Below are 19261 nucleotides of genomic sequence, written 5' to 3'. Positions count from 1 at the left end.
TGAAGGAAGACTACGGTGACAAGACACAACACCACAGCCCAACCTTCCCTGCACGTAAGGAGAATGCAGGTCTCACTGTCAGTGTACATGGCCTAGGGAGTTCAGTGTTTGGTAAGTCTGAGGATGACAATGAGTCAGCATTATCCATTGATGACAAAGCTTTCCTAGCCATCATGGATTCAGAGGTCCACCAAAACGAAGGAAACAGCTGGGTGGCTCCTTTGCCATTTTGTTCTCCACGCCGAAGGCTTCCAAGCAACAGGGAACAAGCTTTCAAACATCTCTGCTCGCTACGGAGGATGTTGGAGAAAAAGCCAGAGATGAAAGCTCACTACATCAAGTTCATGCAAAAGATGCTGGACAATGACCAAGCGGAGCTCGCCCCACCTTTGTATAAAGGTAAAGAACACTGGTACCTGCCAACATTTGGTGTGTACCACCCACAGAAGCCAGACCAGATACGAGTCGTGTTTGACTCAAGTGTTGAACATGATGGAACATCTCTCAATGATGTACTCCTCAGTGGACCAGACTTAAACAACACTTTGTTGGGAGTTCTTCTGAGGTTCCGTAAAGAACCTGTAGCCCTCACAGCAGATGTGGAACAGATGTTTTATTGCTTCGTTGTCCAGGAAGATCAGAGGGATTTTCTCCGCTACCTCTGGTATGAGGACAACGACATCAACAAGGGTGCCATCAACTGCATGAGACGAGCAGCTCAGAAGGGTGAAGAAGAACATGGTTCTGACGCAAGACAGTTTGTTGAAAGACAGTTCTACGTTGACGATGGTCTTACCTCAGTTGCTACACCTGAGGAGGCAATAGATCTTCTCGCACGAACCAGAGAGATGCTGGCAGAATCCAGCCTACGGTTACACAAAGTAGCATCAAACTGTAACCAGGTAATGGAAGCCTTCCCGGTAGAGGACCGGGCCAAAGAATTGAAAGACTTGGACCTTGGTGTGGATCCTCTCCCTCTTCAGAGAAGCCTGGGGCTCTCCTGGAACCTAGAAACTGACAGCTTCACTTATCGGGTGTCCAGCGAAGAGAAACCATTCACTCGGAGAGGTGTGTTGTCAACAGTTAACAGTTTGTACGACCCCTTGGGCTTTGTAGCTCCTGTAATAATGCAAGGGAAAGCATTAGTCTGAGCAGAGAGAGTGGGACACTCCTCTTTCCTCAAGAAAGGAAGCAGAGGGGAAATTATGGAAAGACTCCTTGAAGGCACTTGAAAACCTACACATACAGAGGTGCTACATTCCAGTATCACTCTCTTCAACACAGAAAAGGGAACTGTGCATCTTCTCAGATGCTTCTGTGGTAGCTATTGGAGCTGTGGCCTACTTGAGAGCTATAGACACTGAGGGACGGTGCCATGTGGGATTTGTGATGGGCAGGTCCAAGTTGGCCCCTCGTCCTGCCCACACCATCCCACGTCTGGAGCTTTGTGCTGCTGTGTTAGCTGTTGAACTGTATGAGCTGATCAGAGATGAAATGGACATTGAGGTGCATGCTGTGAAGTTTTACACAGACAGCAAGATTGTGCTTGGTTACATTCACAATTCCACAAGGAGGTTTTATGTGTATGTCTCCAACAGAGTTACTTGGATCAGGGGATCCACACAACCCAACCAGTGGTATTATGTACCAACAGAACTGAACCCAGCTGACCATGCAACCAGGCCCGTATTAGCAGTACAGCTCCAAAACAGCAACTGGTTGTCAGGTCCAGACTTCCTGCATTGTGACAAAGCAGCAGAGATGCCTGAATCCAGTCTCTTTAGCCTCGTTGAGCCTGAAACTGACAATGAGATTCGACGTGAATTTACTACTCTGGCAACCAAAGCAACTCAGCCTCAACTGGGCTCGCAGCACTTCGAGCGATGCTCAAGCTGGAGAACACTATGTGAAACCATAGCCAGACTCATTCATGTTGCAGCATCCTTCAAAGGAAAAGCAAGCAATGGAGAAAAGAAAGGATGGAAATCTTTCAAAGACACGCCCAGCCTGAAGGAGCTTTTACAGGCTAAAGTTGTGATTGTTCATTCTGTCCAGCACAAAGCCTTTAAGGATGACTTTAAATGCCTGGAAGATGCTAAACAGACATGTTGGAAGCAAAACGTGCTTAAGAAACTCAATCCAGTTGTGGATAAAGATGGACTGCTCCGTGTTGGAGGTCGTCTTTCCTCTGCAGACCTCTCAGAAGAAGAAAAGCACCCACTGATTATTAACTCACCACACTGCCACACTACTCGTGAGATACTTCCATGAGCAAGTAGCCCACCAAGGACGACATATTACAGAGGGAGCTATCCGAGCAGCAGGATACTGGATAATTGGGAGCAAGTGTCTGGTTTCTTCTGTTCTTCTGTTTTCTGTGTTACCTGTCGCAAACTACGAGGCATACTGGAAGAACAGAAAATGGCAGACCTGCCTGCAGACAGACTCACTCCTGAGCCTCCATTCGCCACTGTTGGTCTTGACGTCTTTGGGCCATGGTTCATCATGACACGTCGCACAAGAGGAGGAAGTGCAACAAGCAAACGCTGGGCTGTGCTTTGCAGTGGAAGCAAGTTCAGTGTCTTGCTGACACATTGTGGAAGACATGGAAAGGAGAGTATTTAGCCACTCTTCAGAGCCGAAGGAAGTGGACAAAGGACAAACCAAATGTCAAAGAAGGAGATGTTGTCTTACTGAAGGATGGACAGGCCCAGAGGAATGACTGGCCAATGGCACTGATTGTCAAGGTTTTGCCAAGCAATGATAAGAAAGTCCGCAAGGTGGAAGTGCGGACTGTGAAAGACGGAACAGCTAAGGTTCTCCAAAGGCCAATCTCAGAGATTGTAGTTCTTCTTTCAGAGACTGAGTGAAAAGATAACAGTTTAATGTTGTCAAAAGACATTTCCCTTCAAGTTAGTGTATATGTAGTGATACAATGCTATTATATCAAGCAGGGAGTGTGCTGTCTTTAGATTAAAAATAATGTTGAAGTTCATAAGTGTCAAGTGTAAAAATGTAAAAGATATTTTTTCTTTAGTTCAGGTAATTTGTGTTGGAGTGAGTGTTCGGGTTCCTTTTTTGGGTTTTGAAAATGGCATCAGAGTGAGCGCTCCTCTTGACAATGTGGTGGCTAGCATCTTGGGCGCTCCGCTCAGCTACGCTACGCTACGCTGGAGCAGTTGGGGCAGGAGCGGGGTGTCGCGGTTTAAAGTTTATGGATGTTTGCGCACGCTTCGGCCTGTGACCGCTACAGTCTGTAAGTGTTATTGTGTGTAGTTTTAAGTTGTGCGTTTAGCGTGTTATGGTTGTAGCATTTTATTTTAGTGGCTAACTTGCATATTATTTAGTTTAGCTTGCTAGCTCCATCTTACTTTGCGAAATGTGTACTGTTTTATGTTATGTTTTGTGCGGATATTTGCGTTATTTTTTCTGTTGTATTTCAGTTTTACAAAAAATAAATGACGGTGTGTGTCTTAAAACGAGAAAAGTCGCACTCGTCGTTTGATGTTAGCTGGCTCGCAAGATTACGCTTGGTGAGGGCAGCACACAAGGTATTAACAGTGCAGTACCTAAATTCATCATTAACTTACATTGTGCTCATGTTCATACAGCATCAAACTGAGTTGTGGAAACATTATCACGTTTATACAAACATTTAAATGATGCAATAAAGGAGTTGCTTTGCACAGAAAGATATATACCCAACAGCTGTGATTGCAGTTATGGATGAACCACCTTATTGGTTTTTGATAAAAATCAGACAGCTGGCAGGTAATATTGACTATGTGGGCTATATGAGGCCTGGTATGTAGGTGAGCATAATATTTTACTCAGTAGCTTCAAGGTTTTTACTCTTCAAACGTGCAGTGAATGCTGCCTCAGCAGGCCAAGAAGAGTTGCTCCTAAGATTCAGAGGAGTGGCTGTGTAATGTTGGTTGGACTTCACTTTAAATGTATTGTACTCTTTATCTGATTACAAATCCTAGGCTCTGTTCGGGATGTGTGGCGGCTGGCTGGTCTGCTTCTTACTGACCATCTTTGACGTCCTGCCTTCAAAGTCAGATGAGTACGGCTTCTCAGCCAGGACTGACATCAGCCTGGATGCTGTTACAAACTCTCCGTGGTTCCATGTGCCTTACCCTGGTAAGTGCATAAATATCATACTTTTAACACACTCTTTAGATCCTGGATACCTACGTGTATACCTGTGTATACAGGTAGGTATTTCACAATAACTGTAGAGTGGGTACATCGGTGCTGCCTAAGGTCCTGAACTAGCTGTGCTACAATTTATTGTCTGTCAGCCACTCCATCTTTGACAAACACCCAAACCCAAAGCAAACAGAGGACATTCAGAAATTTAGCTGAATGTTGCACAACTGTTCTTTAATGACGCGCCAAAATGTTACAAAATATCTTGGAGCAAACGAAAATTATAAACCTGTGCTGCAATTGCTTAAATTATACAGTATGTCCTCATATCCTAATTTCTGAAATGGGATGATGTTGACACATTGTTAACTGACAGATTTTCATAATGGCACCAGGACAAGAAACCTCCTGAGAAAAGTTAGCTGGTTATTAATTAAACTGGCAACCTGTGGATTATGATTTACATGTGCTGCTATAAGAAAATTATACAATTTTTGGACTGAGTTTTCAGAACCAATTACAATTATCATTAAGGCGTTTCCATTTTATAACAGTGATATTGATGGATAAATTACAGTACATCTTCTGTGTTTTGCCAAATACTGAATGCATATTCTGTCAAAAACTCTATGGTTCGGAAAAAAAAAACACATTTGCATCGACTGTTTGATGTTAGTTTTCTCATTCAAAAAAATTCAGAAGTTTTACACTCCACACATGCCCCGAAGCCCTGAACCTTTCTAGATATTATCCAGAGGAGCTGTGTGATGAATGTGTTAAAGGGCAATTAACCTGATTCTCCAGACACTGTCCAGAGTTCATTTGAGGAAACAGCTTTTGATTATTCACACATAGAACCTGCTGTTTGCAGACTGTACATTCATTCTGTACCCGTAATCAGTGTTGGATCCAAAAACAGGAACAGGAACAACAGTGCCAATAAAAAAATGAATCAACAGAACTTTTTATTTGATAGCAGGCCCAACATGGTTCCTATTAACAAGTTAGAAAATACCTTTATGCAATGTTTTTGGCAGGACTTTTTATTATTCAGTGCGTATAAATGATGGATTAAGGATATTGACAACAACAACAAAATAAAACATAAACTGTGCTGTTTTTACTTTGTTATCCTAATATGAACCCAAACCCCTTCGTCTACGTGTCATTCTGAAGGCTGAAATATTCAGCTGATTTGATGATGATTATACAGACATTTATAAAGGCTGTTAAATATGCTTATTTAGGATGTTTAGAGCCAAGGGATGAGGTGTAGCTGATGCATCTCCATTACAGTGCTCCTATTTATAAAACAATCTAATTACTGCTCTGCAAATTTTACTAAATGCAGATCTAATATTTTAGGAAGGTTTTATGAAAATGAATATGGATCCATGTATTTCTATTTTTATTTGTGTATGGCTTGATGCATTTTTGTGTGACTGTGTGTTTTTGCATGCCTATGAAAGGTTCTTGATTTAACATTTAACATTTAACATTTGCTTTGAAGAAGACGTTACTTTGAACGTTATCTCTCACGTTTGACTTTTGACACTTTTGCCTGTGGATGCTTGCTCTCAAGTACATACTTATCCTGGATGTAATCACTTAAATGTCAAAATAGATTTACTGTCAGAATTACACAATAAACATCCTTCAACACATCACAAACATATATTATCACAGATTTATTATCAGAATAGTAAAGAAAATGCACAACATAGGACCACAGCAACTGATACAATGTTAACAGTAAAGTGCTCAGGGTTAGATATATCACATGCAACAGATTTATCTAACGGCCTGACGCTGCTTCCGCTTTTTCTACTTTAGATGAAGCATTCATGTCATTTCCACTCATCATTACAAGCCTCCACTCCAGCACCAAAAACCAGAAAATGAAGCTATAAACAGTGGTTTTGAATGCCATGTTCCAAACTTTTTATTAAAAAAAAAACCAAAACATCATAATACTGATTCCATTTCAACTTATTGGTAATGAACAAAGAAAATGTATTTAGACTCCTCAACTGTCAGAACAGGTGAACCATGTATAACTGTGCTCTGTGGAGATGGAGACTTTCTTCTGAAATGAATGTGTACATCTTTAGTTTGTGCTGAAGAACATATGTGAGTCTTACAGACATGGTATCAGGAACTGGGATTTTTTTTTTTAATCAGACACTGCTATGCATAGTTGTTGGGTTGTAAGAAAAATAACACTAGAAAAAGAGCACAGCCTTGTGGAGGGCTAGTGTTAGTCATCAACAACAACAGGATCTGAGAACCAGTATCCCACAGTCACCTGGTGACTGGTGACTGCTGGGGTGAGCTCACGGTTTTAAAATCTTGAAAAATGTTAGGAAATAAAATCTTGGCATGATATCTGGATCTGTCCAGATGTTTGTATAACAGATTGGGTAAAGTCGGCATTGCGTCATGTAAACCTTTGGTCTGGCAGATGTTGTGTACTGCTGCTTGTCTATAAATCCCTCAATGCTTTAGGAGCAAAATACATCTTGGTCTTTTAACATATGAACCCTCTCGACCTCTCAGGTTATCTGGTAGCAGTCCTCCAGTAATTCTGTCAGTCAAAACAAAACATGGAATATTCACTTATTGTGCAACACAGAGCTGGAACAAACCTTTAAAGAGTTTAAAATGTTGCTGGATTTTTGGCAGAAATCCATTTGGTCTTTAATTGTTGTTGTGTGTATGGAAAACAAAGTATACCATCTCTGCACCCACAGGTCAGTGGGGTGTGCCCACAGTGAGTGTGTCCTCAGTGATGGGTATGATGGCAGGCGTCTTGGCATCTACCATGGAATCAATTGGTGACTACTACGCTTGTGCTCGGTTGTCCGGTGCTCCTCCACCACCGACTCATGCCATTAATCGTGGTATTGCTGTAGAGGGCATCGGCTGCATCCTGGCCGCACTGTGGGGAACTGGAAACGGAACCACCTCCTATAGCCAGAACATCGCTGCACTTGGAATTACCAAGGTAAACCTTATTTGTCTGTCTTTGATTTGATGAATGAAAGTCCAATATTTACTCTTCTTTTGGCTCTGATTTGGTCTTTATTAACTGTCAAGATAAATATCTTACTATTTAGATGCTTCAAGGGCCTTGTGAGAGGCACTCAAAGGTCAAATCCTACCCAGAAGCTTCTATCTGTGAGCTTCTATTATACATTTCTCTGTACTTTGCAAATTGAAAATCAAGTTGTAAGTGATTGTGAATATGTTTAAGGTGTAGTTATTGGAGTGATCCTTACTTTTCAGAAGAGCATTGTTTTATCATTAGTCATTCTCAGTTATTATTATTATTATTATATATTATTATTAGGGCATATTTTTGACACATTAATTGCAGACTTGACCCACATGTACACTGCAAGAACTTGTTCATGTGATGCTGTTTTGTATTATGCAGCAGTTATTGATACGTGACTCAGATTCAGAGAAACTGACAGGGGTCGATCAAAAGTTCAAAAAGGCAAATTTACTGGAGAGCGAAGAAGTCATACACAGACAGTCTAATACTTGGAAACTATCACAGGTAGGGAGTGAGAAACAATCCAAGAGTCACGAACCACAGACTCATACACAAGAGGTGTGCAGGAAAGAGGCGCATACATGAGGTAGAACAAAGACAGTCTGGAAGAAAACTGAGTATTTATAAGGGATGGACTGTCAGGAAACAGCAGGGGCAGGTAAAATGATTGAGAGCAGGTGTGGACGATGAAAGGGCAGGAGACACATGGACAGGAACTGAAACAACAGAGCAGGTGAGGACAGAACAGTACAAAATAGAACATCGAAGAGTACCCCCACCGTAGCCCTGGGGATGTAGAGTAACTGGGATGAAGAGATAGTTTGGAGGACCTCCCTCTGAAATAAGATGTGACACTTGGCAGAATATTACATCTTACCTCTGTGCATGTGGAGCCAAGTACAAGTATTGGAGGGCAGACTAAATGACTCGTGGAATGCACAAATATTGTTGATTTATGGGTGATTAAAGTCTGTATGGCTGAGATGTTTTGCCTGCAAGGAGGGACTTCTCTTGTTGAGAGTTAGTTTGTGTTGATTTGTAAAGTTCACATGTCATCTGTGTACTGCAGGCATGAACTAGACATTTTAAGTTCTAAGAATAGAGCATGAGGTAAATTAAGTTATTCTGATTTATGATGTTTACACAATGTTATTTGAAACTGAGTTATAATGTAATATTAGGAGCTTTGATTTCAGTTTAATGATCATATGACTGTGATTGGCGGAACTATTTTCAGTACAGCATTGGCAGTTCACAGCAACACTGGACACACACGGTGTATGTGATAGTGACAGTATTACTAGCAAATTGCCCTTAAATCCAGGGTCTGTCCTGTCTCATGATTTTGTGTGTGTGTTGTTTTAGGATTATTCCTAAGTCTTGTGATACAGTTAATGTGTGGCGAAGCCTATGATTTTGGATGATTTATTGACCGACTGCTGCAGGTGTTTGTGAATCTCACTGAGCTGCTGACCACACTGTTAACATAAATGACTGTCGCACGTAACTGGACGAGGAGTCTCTGTTTCACTTTCAGTTTCTTATGGGACTTGTTAGTCCAATTCTTCTTATTTTTGCACCAACAACACCACGTCAAATTCCTTGTATGTGTAACATACCTGGCAATAAAGTGTTTCTGATTCTGATTCTTGATTTGCCGAGCACTTGTAAGTCAGCAATTCTTTGACACTGTAGCAGCTACAGTACAAGGTGCCAAGCCACCAAATGCTAATGGTCAGACAGATTTTTATACACAGGCTTAAATCAAATGTAGAGCATCCCATCACAGGACTGGCTGATATGCTCCTGTTGAAATGTGCTAATGGCCCTGGATTAGCAGAGGCTCCCAAACCAGTCTTTCCTAATGAGTATCAACTCCAGCCAGGGCTCAGTCTGATACTGCTCAACAGACTGTAAAAGTGGGTGGGACTTTATGGTTCATGGTTCTAAATTGGTTCAGATCATATTGACAAGATAGGGACCATGTTGTGCTAGTTGGTAATTAGGAATCTGGGGGAATCTGGGCAAACACAAATTGTGTGGCGTTCCTCAAGGGTCCATTCTCGGGCCTCTTCTATTTAACATCTACATGCTCCTACATCTTCCTGTTGACATGTTTATTCTCAGCAGATCAGACTACTGTAAAGTTGTCTTCACAGGTCTAAAAAATCAAGCTAAATCAAGTGCTTCCTTACTAACATCAAAACAGCGGAGCGCAAAATGCCGGCCTTTAAATCACTGCACTGGTTTTATAAATACAGAAGTATAGAGCATAATAAATACTGGAGAAGTACATCAAAGGAATTTTAACCACCTGGTTTTGAGCAGCCTTTATCCAAACTGGAAGGAAATCTTCATTGGCCTGCTATTATTAGCCTTTGCGTCTGTCTTCTGTAAAATGTCAAGATAATTACTGTGGAGGCTAAAATCACAAACACCACCTTTTTACATGACAAAATACTGCTATATCATTTTAAATCATTGCCTGTTTTCAAAAAGATGTTCATGCTCTGGCAAACATTAATAAAAAAAAAAAGTGTTTCTGACTGTAACTGTCAGAAACTACTTTTGAATGAAACTGCACCAGTAACCATGAGTATCACTCAGATGAGAACATCCATAAAGATGCCTGGCAAACACTGACAATGTTCACGTTGAAGACACTTTGTACGTATTTATTTGCTTTTAAGTGGAGCATTTCACTGGAATGGTATGTAAAAAGTATATAGCACTGAGTGAAAGTGTGTCACTTTGATTTACTCAAGCCCATCTAAAATAACAGCCTGTCTTTGAGTGTGGCAGCTCGCTCCTCAGACAAAAGCCTGTCAATGGACTCCACAGGCTTGACCTAAGCATTCTTTTTCTGAGGCCATTTTCTTTGTTAGTCTTATATCAATGTTCAACTCAGAATCACCATAGGTAAGATTAATTGTGTGCTTATTAATACTTATGCATGCATGCACAATCCTGGTAAAAAAAAAAAAGCTTGCATGGCAAGAGTGATGGATTAACATATCTTTTATATGTCCCTCTGCTCATTTTGTGACAGGTTGGAAGCAGACTGGTCCTTCAAACGACTGGCATTCTAATGATCATCCTGGGAATCTTTGGGAAGTTTGGAGCAGTTTTTATCACCATCCCAGACCCAGTCATTGGAGGCATGTTCCTCGTCATGTTTGGAATGATCGCAGCAGTGGGGATATCCAATCTTCAAGTAAACATATTTCAGTGTTGTAACATCATATTTTCACATCGTATTTTACATGGTGGACATTTTAATCCAAAGCACCTGCTGTATGGAGCATTGAGACACCCCCTCCATGTAAAGTCAAGACCCTGAGACACAAAACATCCACCCTGCTAAAAGGTCCTTACACTAGACACTGAATCAAGCTGAGTTCAAGGGTGCTGCTATGGCACTGAAGCTGTGACCTAAAATACAAAGTAAAACAGGATATTCTTAGATGGATTAATTAATAAAAATACTTTTTCATTTACTTTTATACATAAAATGTAGCTCAAAGTACTGAAACAATAACCAACAAACAAAGTTAATATAAATAAGAAAACAAAATAACACACAGGCCATTTAAGTATCAAGACCAAAGGGTGAGTAATCATCTTTCTTAAAAGACTTAATTTACATCTCTTTGTCAGACATTAACTACCATACCATAGCAGGTTAACATGATAGTTACCGGCCCTTTAGAGCCTGAGTCCATAACCCATCCATGAATACCTTCTAAGGGTGGTTTAAGAATGTAGTTAGGAAACAGTCCAGATAAAATACAAATGAGTGATCAAGGGTCAACTGTGACCCTGTTTCCTGGCATGAGATATTTCTGTGTGATTAAAGCCGGATGTGCCACAGCAGCATCTTTTATATTATTAGTGTTTTATATTAGTTTTACTTTGGACATATATTCCAGGTGAAACAACATTAACATTCTTTTCTTTTTTTTCTTTCTTTTTTTTTTTTTTTTTCCAGCAACAACAACATGTCTACACCACAACATTAAAGTCAGTTACCGGTTTTATGTTGTTTAAACTGTTTTGGTTTTTTGGTGTTATATTTAAACTGCCCTTTTAATGAGCAGTGAAAACGCAGTAAAAATGAAAGTATTTTGATGGGGGGTTCCTCAGATTCCAAGCAGCAGGGAGTTTGAGGGAGTACTTGCCAGAAAATGTAACTTGAAATACAGATGCCCTGGAAAGAGTGCAATCACGGACACATAGTGTGGAGAGCCAAAATCCCACCCAGATAGTGCATTTTTCCTGTGAAGGGTTTTGTTTTTTTTTTTTAATCTTTGTTGGTAAAAAGATGAAACGTGATACTGTGGTTTTCATCCATACACTAACGTCAGTTTTGGTTGTACCGAACAACGACAGCTCTACTGAGTCTTATTCATAGGTGTGAAAACCTTGTTGGAGCTCCAGTATAATATATTAAATAACCATCATTTTTATTCCCCCATAAACGCCCCCCCCCCGCCCTGCCCCTCCAGTATGTGGACCTGAACTCATCCCGTAACCTCCTCATTCTCGGCTTCTCTACCTTCAGTGGTCTTGTCTTACCAACCTGGTTTCACTCCAATTCTGGGATCATTGACACAGGTGATTTTCACACACACACACACACACATAAACTGTGAAAAACTGTGCACATGATGACTTTTTACCTGCATCTGCACATTCATTTAGTTTTTAGTTTGGACACAAAACAGAATGTCACAACTTAGATGAACTTCAAGTGGGCTGTGGCTGTGGCCTGAAACTCGCTTACAGAACACCTTCCTGTTCAGTCTATTTGATCCAAGCTTTTTTTCCATTTCTTTTTCTAAAGAATAATAAATTGACAAGGCCAACACGCACCTGTAAGAAATGGCGTGCGATAAAACACCCACACCTGTATTTTTTGTTTGTGGGACCACACACAGCCTTGATGCAGGTTAACCTGTCAGGATGCAGCTCTGTTTTTGTTTTTTAATTCTCCAGCATCAGAGCACATTAATAATTTTATTGCAATAACTCTTCAGATCAGTACATCCCAGTTCCAGTACCTCGACTACTTCCTCAGTACCCACATCAGGTGTGTTTGGCACTGGAATCTTTCAACACATACAATTTTATCTTGCAATGGTCCATACCAGGAGAATCAGACTGGAACAGATTGAATCAGATCAGTAACACTGCTCAAATCTGTCCACACACACACACACATACACACTTGTTTTTAATTTTTGCAATGTTTTGCCTTTATTTTGCCACATTTTGCCAATCCTTTCTGTTTGAAGAAAACATGGGAAATTCATCTCACATCTGAGCATCTTTTTTGTTATTGATTATACAAAGATAGACTCAGTAAACTATGCCAAAAAAGAAGACATCCAGGCTCCAGGTTGTTAATTCTTATCAGAGGAATGACATGGTCCTCTGATGGTGAGTGGAAGGTTGTGTGCTCCCACTGCTCCACTCACAGATTACCCTTGAAAAGATGGCGGTGGTTCTGCCAGCCTAAGCTCCTGAGGTCAAGGTGTTCCCAAATCCCAGATGGCATATACTTGGTTACCTTCAGTCTTTAGCCTAGATTTTAAAGAGGCAAGAGGAGCCTTTTTAATTGCCTTACCTGAGCCTGAACCCTGAATTTGTTTGTTTGTTTGTTTGTCTGTTTGTTTGTCTCTGTCTGTCTGTCTGTCTGTCTGTCTGTCTGTCTGTCTGTCTGTCTGTCTGTCTGTCTGTTTGTCTGTTTGTCTGTTTGTCTGTTTGTCTGTTTGTTTGTTTGTTTGTTTGTTTGTTTGTTTGTTTCACCCCAAACAGGCAGTTTTAGGTTAGAATTGAAAGTCGGTTTATAGCTCAGTTGATCAGGCAGTTGACCACATGGGTTCAGTTGAGTGCAAAGAGCAGTTCTGCCTGCAGGGGGTACTCGAGGGGCTTTTACACTTTTCATCTTGATTCTTTTCAGAGTTACACATGGCTTCTTACTTGTTATTACTGGGGATATTAGGATGGGGGTGTCATATTTATTTATAGTTTAATCATGTGGATGTTGTGAGTCCCTTTGAGAGTGTAACTGTAAGGGCAACTCTGACAAGCTTTTCTTGCTTATACATGACATTCTCTGCCTGGGGAAACTACAGTTACAGAACTAGCAGACAGTTGGTGATTGTCAAAAAGGGAGGTTCATTTGTGGGAAAAAAAACAACAACACTGCACACATAAGTAGCATCATGCATCATATTTAAATCATACAAACATTAGGTTTTATTTTATGTTATAGTTTTCCTTTTTATTTGGATATATTATTGATTACAGACTAACTAACTGACTTTCATGAATTCTTTAATCAGGCATTGGTATAATTTACAAAAGAATTTGATTTCTAAGTCCAGAAAAATGTTCTTAATCCGGGTTTAATCTGGGTTGGTTGTGTGTTCCAGAGAACACGAATGGCAGTGGTTGCGGTTAAAAAGCCAGTGGATTATGTCCTTTTCACTTCATTAGCATCACAACTGGCTGGTCAGGTCAGAGGTAGAAAGCAAAAAAAAGAGACAGCCAAAAAAAAAAATACAAATATATATATATATATATATAACACAATACTGGAAATTATCAATTTTACACTACATAAAGATAATACACACATCTAGTCATACATGTACAGCCATACACGCAACAGGTAGAACCTAATTAAGCTAATCCAGGCATAAAACATTAATCCAGCAAATGAAATTAGACCAAGTGGAACTTTTACAAGCACAAGTCTGATCGATCAGAGATCTTAGAAACAACAGAGATCAATCACAGGCTATCAGCTGATGATTCCCTGCTTTTGATGACACATTGGCCGGCTGTGGAGCATCTTCAGGGCCACCTCCTATGAAGCCCCATCAAAAGAGCAATCCAGAAGATTAAACAGCTCTTCTCTGCAGACATAAGACTTTGATCCCATGAGTCATGTGATGCGAGTTCTCCCAGGAAAGTGCTAATCCAGAGTTCAACATTGGGCATGAGGGCTTGTCTGGGTTTCTCAGGTCTAGGCTGCTTACCTCCCAATCCTCTTGGCTAGCCCCCATGTCACTGGCTATAATCTGTGTGGCTCAGATAAAGCACTCTTGCCTCCGAGTCTTTGCCCAGCCTCAACACTCAGCTGAGAGCTACATAGAAGAAGATGCCTGTCAGTGCTCTTTGTAAACAAACTGCTGCTCATCCAGACGTCTTTAGATGTACAGGCTGTGGGACTTAAAATCAACTCAGCGGGTGCCTTGAACTTTTGACTGCTGTTTCTTTGGGCAGGAAATGTGTGTTTGTGTGTGTCCTTGTCTCTCTCTCTCTCTCTCTCTCTGTGTGTGTGTGTGTGTGTGTGTGTGTGTGTGTGTGTGTGTTCGGATGGGTTCCTTGAACAAACGTGTGTTCAGAGTCAAACTACGTCAGCACTGTTTGCAGTTCTTGATTCAATTCGATACAACCTTATTAGACAGTTTATTACCTAAGGGGCATTATGAAAAGGGGCCATCAGACATGCAGACATCCACAAATTCAATGGCCCTCTGTATTCACCCATGTGCTGGTGATAACACATGCCACATGAAAGGCCAACCCTGACTCAGGAAATTGGAGTGCCACGGTGGTCTATTGATTACTGAGGCCTCTCCTCAGCCACAAAGCAACCATCATAAGTCCAAATATCTCCACTCTCCTGTGAAGTCCTTGGTTTAATGCTCTCCATTATCACAACTGGCAAGCTAGGCTTGCCATGTGACCTTCAGTTCAGTTCAAACTACAAGTGACGTCTGCTCTTTGTATATTACTCTTATCTATTGTTCATCATTCACTCCTCTTTAAAAGTCCTGTAAATACTTAAGTTAAGTTAAACTATGGCAGATCAAGATGTGAAAGATAACATTCCAAAGAGAAAGACAGTGAAAAGATATTTAAGCATACATAAGGCTTTAAGTTAAGGGATTGGCTTACCCAGGAAAAAAAATCACTTGCCCCTTGTGGTATTTAGCCATGTACATAATTTGGGTCTTCTGTGGCCAGACTTGAGATATCCATCTATGCGACTGCTGCCTAAACCAATACAATGAGGGCAAATGGAATGAAATGAATTTCGTTTACAGTACTCACATAGAAAAACATCAAACATCAAAAAAAATGTGTTTCTATTGAAGCTGTTTACAGCCAGGTCTGCAGATTGTCAAGATAGTTTGAAAACAAAACCAAAAAAAAGGTATGTGCGCAGTGAAAAAGAAGTGAGCTTTCCAGACTCCATCTCTGCTTGAGGGCACATTAGCCACTATGAGCACTACGAGGGTACATGTCTGAATCTTTAAAGTTATGTACAAAGTCTTGTGCTTATTTGTAGTTGTACTTGTACTGACAATTTCATTTTGAACATGTGGAGACAGTTAAAATTTAAAGTATATGGCTCAGCAGGCTCAACACATGGACATATGGGTTGTCTGGCCAAGAAATCAAGAAAGCAAGTATGCAATCCATCCAGCAGAAGGATCGGAGCCAGACTGTGTGTGGATTGGCTGTTATCCTGTCCTACAGGATTTACTGTCAGGCCCCAGTTGCTGTTGATTTTGGTCTGAGGGAGCTTGTATTTCTTTCAGTTTTAGAAGGCTGAACTAAAACCTGACCTCTGACCTCCGTGTGGAAGAGGCGAGAGCAAAGAGAATCTCCCTACAGGATTTATGGTTGTCATATTGTTATTTCACAAGCTGCTGAGGGGTAACAAATGACGTTTATTTGGGATTATTCTCTTTTTTTGTTTGAAGGAATAAAAGAGCTGGACCAGGTAATTGTAGTGCTCTTCACCACACATATGTTCATCGGAGGATTCTTTGGGTTTGTCCTGGATAACACCATTCCAGGTATGACAAAACTTTGGATGATAATAATAATAAATGATCAAACAGGCCCTAACATTACCAACAGTTAACCAAGTCTTTTCTTTGTCAGGTACTGATAAGGAGCGGGGCATCAGGAACTGGCAGGACAAGGTGCAAGTGGAAAGCACAAAAATGTGTGATCAGTCATGCTATGATATCCCCTTCTGCAACGGTATTTTGAAACGCTTCAGATGTTTCCAGTACCTGCCCTTCCTACCCTCTTACAAGACCACCCAGCAGGTGATATCCAAGTAATGAAGTGATCACTTAGTGAGGAGCATTGATGCTGGCCTATTAGCCCCGTAAAGCCCAACAGTTGTCACTGAGGATAGAAAAACAGAGCAAGCAAAACATGAAAACTGCATTAAAAATGGACTTCTGTCCTCATTTAAACATTGTTGGCATATAAGTTATTTGTTGCTTTTACGTTATTTTTTGATGATATAAAACCTCACTGCAATGTTAGTGTGCTCCAGTTTCCTCCCACTGTTCAAAAACAGCAGATTGGTTAAAACAAAATCTAAATCCTAAAACTCGGTTTAAAACCTTTCAAGAAGAAGAAGAAGAAGAAGAAAAAAAAAGGAGCTGGTTACCGTTTCCTTCTGAAATCACCATGCAGACCAGACTACCACTGTAGACAAGGTTACTGATGCCCCGTCCTCTTTGCTGCATACAAGTCTGAGGGAATTAAAAAAAAAAAAAAAAATCCACAGTGAACGAGGTTCTTCTAAATAAATACTACGTAATTTAAACCTTATATCCTCTTTAGCACTCCAAGTTACATTCTTTTGATTGATTGTTTGAATCTATAGAACAAAATTGCGTCAATTTAAAATATATACATATGTTTTTAAACATCTAATGTGTGTGCATAGCTTTATGACTGTGTTATGAATATGTTGTGTTGTGTAACCCTTAGATTTTCAGTAGGATCATTACTACCTCATCAAGAACAGTTACGTACGGAAACAGATAATTAATGAAAGGCTTTTTCATAAAAAAGAAAAAATGTTATTAAAGTTGCTTTATACATTTAATTTTGTCTTATGCCACTGTATAAAAGTAAGTTTTACATTTTTAAATATGATGTTTTACATTTAAGAATATATGTAATTTTACTAATTTTTATACTACAATTTTGAATCAGTCCTAAACTGTGACAATAAATAAATTCTGAACTTATTAAACAATTTTGTCATCTTTGTCATAGTTTGTGAAATTATGTCAAGTTATGTTTTTGTCTCGTGGTTTCCTGTTTTATTTTGAAATCATTGTCCTTGTGTTTCTTGTCTCATTTTACTTCCTGCCTTTGTCTGGTTTCCCGCCTTTGTGATAGTCTTCCCCGCCCTAATTGTTTCCACCTGTTTCCCCTTACCTGTTGTGTATATATAGTCTGTGTCTCCCTTTGTTCTGTGCCAGTTTGTCTTGTCTCTTGTCAAGTGAACCAGTGTTATATCTCACGTCTTTACTCTTCAAGTCAGTCTGGAATTATTTTGCACATTTTGCGCCTTTGCTCCGTTGTCTGTTTTGATCATTTGGTTTAGTTTGTAAGTTTTCCTCTTTAAGAGTGATTTTGTGTTTTTTCCTCGTTACGAGTGATTTTTGGTTCTCCTTTTGTCTTTTTGTTTTCTTGCTTTTTTCCCCGTTTGGGTGATTATTATTTGATACTTTAAGTAAACTTTATTTGGGATCCTGTTTCCCAGAGTCATGCTTTTGGGTTCAGTCTTCTGCTCAGTCGTGACAATCTTTCTTAATCAGAGATATTAGATTATATTTTTTTTATTTATTTTTATTTTGGTAAAGCATTTGACTTTCCTTTTCTAATTACATTTACAAGTTTATGTTTGTGTGTGCATTCTCTCTTTCATCAGTCAGCTTCAGCATAGGGTAACAAAGATCTCTTTAAGTATGAGACGGAGGATGTTTATCCCCTGTGACTAGAAGACAAAAACACTAGGTATTCTCTATGGTTTTAATTTTTTTTTTTTTTTTTTTTTTTTAAGGCTAAATCTATGGCCTTCTCTGTCAGGCTGTACTTAAGCACTGCTGTACTTTAGAATTTTTGCAGTGCTGCAGAAACAAGTTGAAAACACAACACTGACATATTTTCACCTTTTAAGTCAATGTAGTGAACCTACAAATAGTTGTTTATCCACACATGAGTTAGTGAGCAATATTATCATTCATTTTGAGTGTTCCTGGCCACCTGATGAACAACTGTCATGTTCATCCTTGTCTATTTGAACTCCTGGGTCTTTTATAAGCAAACACACCTCGCCGCTGAGCAATCATTCATCTGCCTCTCTAAAGGATTCACAGACAAATTGTGCTAATTATGTCATTATCATTGTACAATCATAATTACATTTTGTTAATGGCATAATATCAATGATGAACCGCCATGAATATGAGTGCTGAGGAATAAAAGTGAATGGAGAGTGTGTAAACAGAAACATATGTTATGAGAAATGTGTTATGCTGTGTTATGATAAATCCAACCCCGTCATTACGACAGCATTGTGATCCATGATATCTATCAGCATCCTGACACCTACATGTCCTCGTTGTTTGGGATCATTTTCTATGGTAAGCACAATGGCACAAACTGCACCCTCGTTCTTTTGGAGGAGTATCCAAGAACTGGATACTCAGGTGTCTTGGTGTGGTTACTTGGCACCACCCTAGTTCAAATGACATTGTTCAGAGTGCAATTTAAAACTCAAAAAAATAAGGTTCTTGCACCAGTTTCACCCCAACTGTGGTGAAGAGAGTTGCTTTTAAAGACCTACATTAGGCAAGATCCAATACTGGCAGGGGAACAAACTGTTCCACTGTAGCTGTCTTATACTAGACCACCTGCATATTATCTGCAGGGTCATCATGCCATCAGCTACTGTGGGTGGGTGTGAATTGGGGTGAGGTTTTGTTGCTTTCAATGAGGACTGGCACAATTTAGAATCATTTATATCAAGGATGGATTGTTTTAAGGTAATATTATATTTGAAGATACTTCAGGCTATGTCTACTCATTTGTCTGCTTTCACTGCTTTAGGGTTCACACATCTGGTGAATGATGGGGACTTGTGATACCATGTTAGGAGCTAACAACTATAATAGCAAAGCATTTTATATTTGAAAATAGGCTTTGGAGAAC

The 19261-nt window shown here is 40.0% G+C and overlaps 1 protein-coding gene across 1 annotated transcript in view; it reads left to right on the top strand.

Annotated features, from left to right (window-relative positions):
• si:dkey-106n21.1 (solute carrier family 23 member 2) overlaps nucleotides 1–16362 on the top strand; it is a 43653-nt gene extending 27291 nt beyond the window's left edge. The window contains exons 7-12 of the mRNA XM_041038367.1: nucleotides 3987–4143; nucleotides 6903–7156; nucleotides 10260–10424; nucleotides 11716–11824; nucleotides 15994–16089; nucleotides 16178–16362. Coding sequence (XP_040894301.1) covers nucleotides 3987–4143; nucleotides 6903–7156; nucleotides 10260–10424; nucleotides 11716–11824; nucleotides 15994–16089; nucleotides 16178–16362 — 966 coding nt within the window. The remainder of the gene's footprint in view (nucleotides 1–3986; nucleotides 4144–6902; nucleotides 7157–10259; nucleotides 10425–11715; nucleotides 11825–15993; nucleotides 16090–16177) is intronic.
• The last annotated feature ends 2899 nt before the right edge of the window (nucleotides 16363–19261 follow it).

This window comes from Toxotes jaculatrix, chromosome 5 (genome assembly GCF_017976425.1).
Source record: "Toxotes jaculatrix isolate fToxJac2 chromosome 5, fToxJac2.pri, whole genome shotgun sequence".
Classification (NCBI taxonomy): Eukaryota; Metazoa; Chordata; class Actinopteri; family Toxotidae; genus Toxotes; species Toxotes jaculatrix.
The sequence above is the reverse complement of the archived record's forward strand: the minus strand, read 5'-3'. Positions and strand labels throughout refer to the sequence as shown.